The 11,120-nt window shown below is 42.9% G+C and overlaps 1 protein-coding gene across 1 annotated transcript; it reads left to right on the forward strand.

Moving 5' to 3' along the window:
* Nucleotides 1–281: 281 nt before the first annotated feature.
* mcl1b (MCL1 apoptosis regulator, BCL2 family member b) lies at nucleotides 282–3,614 on the forward strand. The gene is made up of 3 exons (XM_061049776.1): nucleotides 282–945; nucleotides 1,816–2,066; nucleotides 2,212–3,614. The coding sequence occupies exons 1-3, from the start codon at nucleotides 453–455 to the stop codon at nucleotides 2,326–2,328; spliced, it is 861 nt and encodes a 286-aa protein (XP_060905759.1). The 5' UTR covers nucleotides 282–452; the 3' UTR covers nucleotides 2,329–3,614.
* The last annotated feature ends 7,506 nt before the right edge of the window (nucleotides 3,615–11,120 follow it).

Consider the following 11,120-nt stretch of genomic DNA (forward strand, 5'->3'; position numbering starts at 1 on the left):
TAATAAACAACGGACAAAGCCGCTCGAGGATACGTTTTTCATCGTTTGATTTCATAAAATATTTAAACTTTTTGTGTTTCCGGAATAACTAAAAAAAGGCAGGGTACGGAAATTATATCGACAACAGGAAAATAAATACGTAAAACATAAAATATGGGAACTATTGTGAATCCGACCAGAACAGTTTGTTTGGGGGAAGTCTGAGGACGAACCGGACGAACGTAAATGGTGACGTAAGACGCATGACGCATTGACGCTCGAACATATATAAAGCGAGTGCTCTTCGAATCTCCACTTCCGTTCACCAACCGACCTGCAATGTAGAACAAGTAACCGTTAGGGACTAAGCTAGCTATTTTTGAACCAACACAAGCTAGCATTAATTCGTTTTTGAGCCTAGTTTAATTCGGAAATTAAGTAACTGTAAGCGTAATTTCAAACAAGTGATCAATATGGATATCATTAGCATGAAGCGGACGGCGGTCAGCGTATCTACCGGAGTCGTGAGCTTTCTGATGCCACAAAATGGAGTCGGGGAGGGACCGATGCTCTACAGCCCGGAAGCGTCCTCTCCACAAATAGCGATGGGATCCTCTTTAGCCTCACAAAATGGGAATGTCGGGTCGAATGAGACCCCCAAGCGGCCAAAGGCTCTGGTTGTTAACTCGGGGAAAAAAATTCCAGCGATAAAAGGGCTTCGGGAGGGCAGCGACGATATCGAAGACGGCTCGCTGCCGTGCACCCCGGAGCCGGACAGTGAAACCGAAGTCTCCAGCTGTCCCACTGGGGGCGAACTCCTGGAGAGCGACACCAGGCAACTCATCAGCGGCTTCCTCAGAGAGCATACTGGGCTTTCAAAACCTGGTTGGAATGAAAGTAGTGCACTATCAACGATGAAAAGAGTCGTGGAGAACGTCCTGGCGAAACACAGATACGCATACAATGGTATGTATTCATGTGTGTGTGTGTGTGGGGAAATCCATAGCTGTAGCATTTTCAGCTACATAGGATAGGATAATACTTTATTGATCCCCCAGAGGGGCAATTCGGGCGGTACAGCAGCACAGACAAGTAAGCTCAAAAATACACATTAAACAGAATATTTAAGATAAATAAAAATAAAAACAGGGGGTATATACAGTACAAAATGAATGATGAAGTTAACTGGGGGGAATTGAGACAGTATTTGCAGAGAATGACAAGATAAAGTGACAAACCTACCAAGTGACTTGGTATGATACATGCTATATTTAACATAAGTAATGCTTACAGCAGACAACATGTTTGGACAAGAAGGAAGCATTTTAATTCTAAAAAAAGATGCACAATGATCATCAAAGTTATGTATGTGGATGTTAGATGTTTGTATACATTTACGAATAAGGGTCTATAGGGCTAAAGGAGGAGAAATGCTAAGAAAAAGTGGGACTATTTTATACAGAAATGCTTTCAAAATGGTCACTTAATATTAAACCTGGCTTGTTTTTTTGTATTCTACCACAACTCGTTTTAATGTATTTATTTCATGTAACCCGGCCCTCCATTCACAAGACATTAATCAACAAAGCACATGATACAATCAAATTAAAGTAAAATAGCTGCAGGCGCTCATATCCCATTCAAAGAAGATAAAAAAGTAATTTAACTGTGTTGACATTTCAGGATATTTCCTCAACTGGTTTTAAGGGTTTTATTAATATTTAGTTTAGAGTTTGGTTTCTCTGCAGCTGAATCAGAAGAGTGCATTGTTGTGTATTGATTCATGTACAAACGAGGTAAGATCCCTGATCCAAATCTTGTTTTGTTTTTTGGTAGGTATGATCAACAAACTGTCACTGGAAGACAGAGGGGACGATGCAAGTTTTGTCAGCGCTGTGGCAAAGAGCCTTTTTGCAGATGGAACAACAAACTGGGGCAGGATCGCCAGCCTGGTCGCCTTTGGAGCGGTTGTGTCTCAATACCTGAAGGAGAATGGCAGGGGGCACTGTGTGGAGCTGGTGGGGCAGGAGATCTCCATGTACCTGCTGTCTGACCAACGGGACTGGCTGGTCAAAAACAACGCCTGGGTAAGCTATGACTAAGAGCTGAATGACAGGATGTGGAAAAAAAGGGTTGCATAACTGCTCTCATTGTGCAACAAAGCCTACGTGTCAAGCGAGCACAAGCCTTTGACCTCAGAGTCTAATGTGTTGTTCCCATCATTTATTTCAGGACGGCTTTGTCGAGTTCTTTCGAGTAGCAGACCCAGAGTCCACAGTGAGGACGACACTCATGGCTTTTGCTGGGTTCGCAGGAATCGGGGCAACGCTGGCCCTGTTGATCAGGTGAACTTATGGACACTCAGAGACTTACTTTAACACATCCTGGACTTGAGACAAAGGACACTGAAGCAGCGGCTCTTCCTCAGCTGTTCACCTTTTCATCTTGGACTCCCTCACACCCAGCCTAAGAATAAGACTTTTCAACATCAACTGACTTTTCAGCAACAACAATTAGGTTTATTTAATTTACAAAGAAATTTATTTTTATAATAAATGTAAAATGTGTTCCTAGACAATTAAAGTGGTTACTGGCAGTCAGATAACAGCATTTCTGCTTGATTGCTTTTTTTTTTAAATCACCAATCCCTTGTGCTGATGGTGTTGGTAAGGGCAGGGCAGGAAGGTTGAAGCTGTCGTGTCATGCAGTCATGAAGCCCTTTTCTTTTGAGCCCATTCATAACCCCTGGACCTTTTTTTGTATGGACACCTCCACCATGTGAGAGGAGGAGAGGAGGGGTTGATTTGCATGAGTGTAGCGCTACTTCCTTGTTATGAAAATGTTTGGATCTGCGCTAAGAGACGAAGGCAAACCACATGCAGGACTTATTTGCTCCGTCAGAAGGCTGGAAAGTTTGAGTCTGATGGAAGAAGTGAACAAGGACTGCGAGTCGAGTGGATGCAGATTGTGTTGGTCGCCTGCACCAAGGCTGACAACAGTATGTGGAAAATGAATTTTCCTCTGAGAGAAGGGGAAGCGCACAACAGTTCAGATCCAGTTTTAAGCTACCAAATCTGTATGAAACAATAAAAAAAAAAAAAAAATCATTTGACCTTTCTGATATGGTCTTTCTGTTAGGAGTGCAAGGTCACATATGCACTCATCCTGGTTCTGTTGGTATAAAATGAATGACCTCGTTCTAAACTAACTTTAACACCCATGCACATTTTGGCCTTTGATGTCTTTTCACACCACGCCCCCCCCAAAAGAGCCACAGCTGCAGTTTCCTAGAAATAAGCCGAAGCTGTGGCCGTGCCTCCACCACACTGAGCGGCTCAGCTGCATCTGCAGTTTCTTTGCGAGATGGGGTTTGTTATCTGCAAAGAGCTGGTGCAAAGCAGCAGAAGGGAGATTGTGAGACGGGGGTAAAAAACAGTTCACAACATCCTCTAAAAATGTTAAAACACTGTCTTCTTCCTTGGTAGATTTTAGCTGCTGTCTGGTGAGGTAATCAACTACAATACTGGGTCCTTAACTGTTGATATGGTTTATTATGTGCAGTTAGGAAGGTTTTTAGATTGTTCTATCTGTGGAGTGTAACATTGTGTAAATAAACAGGAATATTTTTACACTTACTTTCCTCTAAGTCATTTAAACCCTAAAATTGAAGCCTAAACCATGTCAGGCCTCAGTCAGCGGGACCCCTGGTGTTGCTGTGAAGCTGCACCCTTGTTTGTTCAGATCCTCCCGTCGTCTCGGGTTACAGCGCAAACACAACATTCATCGAGGCCTTAGGAGGAAATGGAGTAGAGCTCCTCTCCATGGTGACGATTCACAGCAGACCTCCCCGTGTCCTCTCCTGCTGCTAATGATGTTCTCCACCACCCAGGTTACTCTGGCACAGTTCATTGTGAAGAACATCCTGCTGCACTAGGGGGAATTGAAGCTGAGGCAATCCTCCTCAGCTGTTTGCACCATCCACTGGTGGATTGGGGGGTGCAGAAAGCACAGAGGTGTCTTGGGGCTGAATATGCATCGGGCTCTGAACAACCTTGAAGTTGGGAGCTGGCTTATTAGAGCCATACATTATTTAAGTGTTTGTGCATACATTATTTTCTCCTTCACCTCGTGTGTTGGAAGTCTAAATGATGTAACTTAAAGATTGTTATGTGGTTTTATGAAACAAAGGAAGGGTCAGTATCCTGAGATATGCAAAGAACAAAACGATCATTTAGACTTCACTGCACAGGAGCGGATCCTCGTAACCACACAAATCTCTCAGATATGCATATCAAGCTATAAACATTGAAATCTTATTAGCCACCCCAAAATCCTGGGACGTGTGTTGTAAATACACTATTCAAGCTGTGTTGCATCATGCAGCTCATAGTTTTCAGCCTGCAGAAGTTTGTTTGCAGTCATTAAAACACTTTAAATTGTGACTTTGGACTTGTATATTGTTTTTTATCATTGAAGAATTAAGCTTAGAAGAAGTTTATGATGACATTATCTTGTGTTACTTAAAAGTCGATGTGATTGGTGCAGACAGAATGGGTCAACAAATGCTCTTCATTCATGTGTGTGCACACAAACTTCAGGCCACCCCTGCACAAGTCAGGGCCCCAGTCCAAAAGGTCTGGACGTGCCCCTGCCAATGGAAGAATGGGAATCTTGTCTGTGTAGGTTCTCAGTCATCCAGGACCTCAAGAGGATGAGAGCAAAGAGCCCAATCCAAGCTTGATCCAAAGGCAACTGGACTCGTGAAGACGTTTCACCTCTCCTCTGAAAGGCTTCTTCAGCCAGTTTAGAGTTAGAAGCCTTTCAGAGGAGAGGTGAAACGTCTTCACAAGTCCAGTTGCCTTTGGATCAAGCTTGGATTGGGCTCTTTGCTCTCATCCTCTTGTTTGTACTTTTTAAACTTAAACTACTTGTTTTATGCGGTGATTCTTAAAGGTTTCTTTCCCCGCTAACGACTAAATGTAGCGTACAGCAAGTAGGTTTGAAGTATCATCCATCCATCTCCAAGCTTCCTCCAGCAAGTTCCCACTTCAGGGATTAACATTTAATCTAGATTTTAGATAAATAACTCCTTGTTTCAACTTTATAAATTACACTTTGTTAATGATTAAAATAAGCAGAACGAGCGTGTTAAAAAATGAGTTCCGCTTGCTTACAGCTGAGAAGAAAACATGCAGTAAAAATCGAGAATTCCTGAAACCTAACCATGGGTGCTTTATTGAAATGAAAGAAAAAGTCAACTTGCAGACATGCTTAGACCCCTCAAAGTAATCTCCCCTTTGGCCTCAGTAATGTGCCTCAAACTGAAACTAAAACCTGCACAAGGAGCTGTAAACAAAGCGGTTAAACTGTAGATCATTTCTTTTTAGATTTCTTTATTTAAAAGGGACAATGAACATTAATTAACAAGAGCAACAAAGTCACACATGTAAATGTGCCAGATTTAGCCATGCAGGCTAATTTTCTTCTGCAGTCCCTGCATTTCATCAGGGTTATGTTCCCCTCGGTGCGGTGTTCACTTACCTTTCACAGCAACAGAAACGGTTCAATGAAGAAGCTGTGGGAAAGAAAGAGAACTTTTGAAATCATTTCTGTGGTCATTTCATGGAGAAGTAAACTCGGATCTTTTCAGGATAACAAAACAAAAAACAGAACCAGTCTTACATTTTTAAAATAGTCGACTTCTATGACATAGCTTTGCAACAATCCAAACAACCGACTTCAGGCCCGATTGCACAAAGGTGCTCGCTCTAGGTTCAGGCCGCTCCAAAAACTCCAAAACAGCACTTGAGCACATCTGGGTGAACAAACAGCTGGGAGCGCCTGTGGAGCAGGGCTGTGAATACGGGCAAACCAAAAAACTAAGTGGGGAAGAAATGGAATCGAGAAAACGTAGAGCTCTCCCCGCTCCTCTGTTCCTCGGCGAGGAGGGAAAGCCTACGTGGTTTGATTGCAGGCTTTGGCTGAAAGTGACGTTGACGAGAGCTGAAAGGTTGAACATTTATTAACTTTAATGCACGCCACAAAAAAAAACGCTTTAAAAAATGGAGCAGAAGAGAAGAGCGCCAAGCCAGCACGTTGTACCAGAGGAAAACTGTGGTGATGCGTCTCTCTGTGATCGGGCCTGTATGCTGCTTTCACACGTTTCAGGCAAACTGCTTCTGAAATCTTCCTGAGTTGCTTGTTCACACATGTCCCTCACAGCAGGAGACTTTCCCTGATGGACAGCAGAAAGGGGGCGGGGTCTCAGGAGGCAAGGCGTGATGTAGAAAGCATGGTGGCGGGCAAAGCAACAAAGTCTGATATATGACACTACAATGAGAATATTTGCCTTTATATCAATGCTACGTGTAGTTTGAGACATTCACAATATCAACAGAAGAGTGAAAAAGAACAAAGTGACAAACAGAAAAAATAGTGAAACTGCTTCATGACGGTGGCTTGCAGACAGTCACAGAATTGAAACGCCATCACCTCCTCCCATTCGCTCGAGGTGAATTTTCCTGAATCTTTCCTGCTGGGTTCTCACATCAGCTCATTCTGACTTATTGCGGAAAATATAGGATGGAGTCTGGCAGGAAAAACTCCGGGCAAAGTCGGAGTGGACAATTCAGCTGTTTACGTTCACACATGCAGCTCAGCCGGAAAATTTGAGATTTGTGCAAGCAGCTTTACATTCCTCAAATCCAGGCCCTGTGGTCTCTTAACTTATTCCTGCAGCAGCACAGACGCACACACACACACACACACACACACACACACACACAGCTGGCACACTTGCACAGACCCATGCACAAAGCAACAGGGAGACGTTTTGAGACTGCTTTTAACAGAAAATGCAGCACAACAGATTTAAACATGCAAACCCTTCAGTTTTAAATAAATGTGTCAAATGTAGCAGTGTGAGCTCTGCAGAGCAGTAAACTGGAGAGCTATCAGAAACCCTCGGGCAGGTGATCGCATTCCTATCATGGGAGCGTTTTAAGGAGCGGTTTTAAAAGTATTGTCAGCAAACATACTTCACATTCAGATACTGTGTGGGCAGTATTGATTGTATCGAGCTTAATCACTGCCCAACCCAGAAGAAAACAAGTATGAATCAGGACCCAGTGTTAGCTTAGCATGCTAACCCATGTTGAGTTTCTGTGCATGCAGCTCCCAGCTCTCTGCACACTTCCTGTTGGCTCCAACAAGGAAGTTTGTTTAGTTACAAAACTTAAAAAAAAAAACATGCAGAGAAAACTTTTCAGACTCCTTTAAGATCTGGGCTAACCCCATTTCACCACATTTTGTTGCTCAAAGCTTTCTACATAGCGAAGTTTCCCCCACAGAACCAGTCTGCTGCAGTTTACTTCAGTTTGGTAACTTGAGCTTAGAGTCATCATTATTGGCTGTAAGCCTCTCTACTTCCTCGTGGCAACAGACCGCCCCTTTATTTTAAAAAAAGCAACAGTTTCTGGGAAGTCAGCTGACGCACAAGTTTATCTTTAACAGGCGTGCTCATCTGCACTGTTACTGGTTAGAAGCTGCGAATACTTAGAATTCTGACCCTGAGCTGCAAAGATAGCCATGTCTCTGCAGTTAGAAGTAATTCTGTGTTACATGTCGGCCGAGTTAGTTTGAGTAAATGCTTTCATGTCTTACAGGAAGTAACTAGAAACTACCACAAAACAAGAACTCAAAGAGGCTCTGAAACCGCTGCAGGAGCTTCAAAAAGAGTATTTATCTGAATCCTGGCCTGCAGTCTTTGCTCTCTTAGTTGAACACACAGATCTTTATATACATAGGCAGAGAGCCCTGCGGGTGTCTACTTTCCTCTGTAAAAAAAAATAATGTCTGCACGTGGCAGAGCTAACCTCTAAATAGGAATATAAATCCTGTTTTTCGAGCAGCTTTGTCTCTCTGTTTGATTCCACTTCCTGTATCCGCACAAACTTCTCAGAGATAAATTTTTACTCAATTTAGATCTAAACTCGCACACTAAACTAGCATGTAACCTCTCCAGTGTAGCCACTCAGCCACGACATGTAGTCGTCATGGTAACAGTTGAATATTTGGGGTAAAGGTAGCCTAGCGGTTAGTGTGCATGCCCCATGTACGGCTGCATAGACCTCAGAGCGAGCGGTCCAGATTCGAATCTGACCTGTGGCTCATATCCTGCGTGTCGTTATAGATATATATATATATTTGCATATGCAGTCTCTCTGGCTACAAAACTCTGCAAACACTTAGTTACAGCGGCTGTTTTTAATAACACACAAGGCCTCCTCTCATTATCTATAAACGGATGTCAGCACATTCGGACGCATCCCTGTTTGCTTTCCCTGGAATTGAATACAGATGATATTTGCATGCATCTGTAAAAATAACCATAATCAAAACAGAAAAAAAGGAGCACACTCAAACAGAAATAAAACTTCAGGTGCACGAGCGCAAAAAGAAAACAGATGACAAACAAAGCGCTGATAAAGGCTCTGTGCTGAAATGCGTCCGTTGTTGAGCCGTACGCTGCTACCCTAACAAAAATATCCCTTTAATTTACCCCTTTATGAATTCACAATGAACAAAAAGTCCCAAACAAACGAAATATTCAATATGAGCTACGAAAGTTCAGTTCAAATTGTCCTTTTAGTCCACAGAAAAAGAAGGACTTTCACTTTGCGATTACCGCTTTACCCCGCCAAACCAATGACGTTTCATCATCCAGGACAGAGCAGCATAACTAGATGTTTTTCTATATTTTGGAATTCTAGATGATTATTTTAAAATCTTTTAATAACTACAAAACGGAACAACCTTATAGGGAGAAATAGCTCATAGCGGACGGACGAGCGAGATTGAGCGAGTGTGTCATTACGCACAGAGGAGAAAGATGAAACAGACAGACACTTAAATCGTTCACCTGTTCTATTGTAACTTCATTTACCAGAGTAAAGTGTGCTCTACACTGCAGACTGTAGTCTTTGTTAACAGAATGTTGCTGTCAAAACAGCTTCAACGTGCGATGAGTGCCCATTGATGTGTGCGCGTCCGCTCGCCACACTCACTGCTCTAATTATAATCAAGTGTTAAAGAGCCCATATTCTGCCCTTTTTGGGGTTCGTATATTTAATCTATGTACCTACTTTTGTACGTTCACAATAGCTAAAGTCCGAAAAAAGTGTCTGTTTTCATGTACTGCTCCTCCTTGCTCCCTCTACACTCTGAGTCCGTCAGCTGCACTCTGCTGAGCCCACACTGTTAGACCCCACGTGGGCCAAGTCTGCTCTGATTGGTCTGCCGATCCGCTCTGTCGTTATTGGTCAGTTGCTCAGCACGCGTCTCGGAAATTTCAACATGAGCTGCTGGGCTTGCCATAACGAGCCAATGGGCTTAGATCAGTGATCTCACACTGACAATGACGTCAGACTGACACATTTTTATGGAGGGGGGCTAGAACCGAGCGTTACATGCAGCTAATGCTACAGCTAACAGGAGGACATAGGAGAAGCCGCGTTTCCGCGGACTTTGAATTTTTGCACATAGATGTGCCTAAACATGCACAGGACACATGGAAAACACACTAAAGAGCATATAAAACCAGAAAAGCATAATATGGGACCTTTAAAACGGTCATAAGATACGTCTGTGTGAATTTTTATTTGAGGTTTGCTGTCTGTTGAAGTAAGAAATGTCCTAATTTGAACGCTAATACAAAGGCCTATTACTAACAATTATTAAAATCCCGAAGATTCAAATTAATCAATAGATACAGCCAGCATCACATCATAGTTGGGGGCGGGGCCTCCCGTGGGGGGAAAAGAATCACAGAAAAAAAAGAAAAACTACAAAACGATTACTCGAGTACTCGCTTTAACAATGGGAATAGTAATAGTAATTTTGCAGTTCTGTGACACTGTCTACGAGCTCTGTTAGTGAGAAAAGCTGGTTCCTCCATGTCTACTGAGCGACAGGAATGTAAACGGACGAAAGAGAATAGGACGCTCATACAGGAAACAATGGAATCAAGCTGGTTTTGTGTCTGACGCTCGCTCACTTGGCATGCGGGTCCTCATTATACTTTAAGGATATTTCTGACATTGATTATTGTCCCGGTTTGTGAAGTGCTTCCTGCTCTTTGTCTTTAGGATCTGTTAGCCACCAGTTCATAGCGTGCATCTTTAAAACTTCATGATTGACATCGTTGACTGCAGAGTAGAAAAGTAGCCTCGCATTGAAGGTTAAAGATAGTCCGAGATCATAGTTCAAAGGCTTCTCATTCATCATAAACGCCTCGGTCTGAACTCTGATCTTTGAGTTCTTCGTGGTGTTGGGCAGTTATCACAGATCAAATTGAATCCATCGGCTGGTGTGTCATGTTCTTTTTGGAGCTGAGTCATCCAGGCGTGTTTGACTGGTGACCACAGGTTAGTTTGAATAGTTAGTTGGCTCACTTCACTTTGCTCTTTGTGTCTTTAAAACACTCCTCTGTATTCTTGTGGATGCTAACAGAGAATGACTTTAAAGGCAGAGACTTTATGAACACGCAAGTAAATGAAGCTTCTCTGATGTCACCCATTGGTGTTTTGAAGCCTGGTGTTGGTGATACATTCAAAGGCAGACGTACAGTCAGCTACGTCTGGACCATTTAAACGGTGTGGAGCCGCAAATGTTAAAGGTCACATATTCTGTAAAATCCTCTTCACCATGTTTCTCTAACTCATGTGTTTCTAGTCTTTCTAAAAAAAAAAACCCAATGATGAGAAAAGTCCATCCTCTCCGTCTTTTGCCTGCTCCACTTTTCAGAAAATGTGTGCTCACACAGGCCGTTCATGACATCACAAAGGCCAGTAACCCCTCCCCCAGATGGGTGACACCCCCACAGCTAGGTGTTTGTTCTGCCCTCTGAGTCTGCCTTCTCACCGTTATCAATAGGACATGGAGCCTCTGAGGATGAGGAGGAGGATATGTGACCTTTAAACGGGGATAGGCTTTTGCAGACAGCCTCAAGTGGACACTCGAGGAACTGCAGTTTTTTGGTAAATGGACTTGTGCTTGTGTTCTTTTCTAGTGTTCTGACTACTCAAAGCTCTTTTACCTTCACAACCATTCACACCCTGATGGTCCATCAGTATTAATGAATC

Source organism: Labrus mixtus, chromosome 11 (genome assembly GCF_963584025.1).
Source record: "Labrus mixtus chromosome 11, fLabMix1.1, whole genome shotgun sequence".
Classification (NCBI taxonomy): Eukaryota; Metazoa; Chordata; class Actinopteri; order Labriformes; family Labridae; genus Labrus; species Labrus mixtus.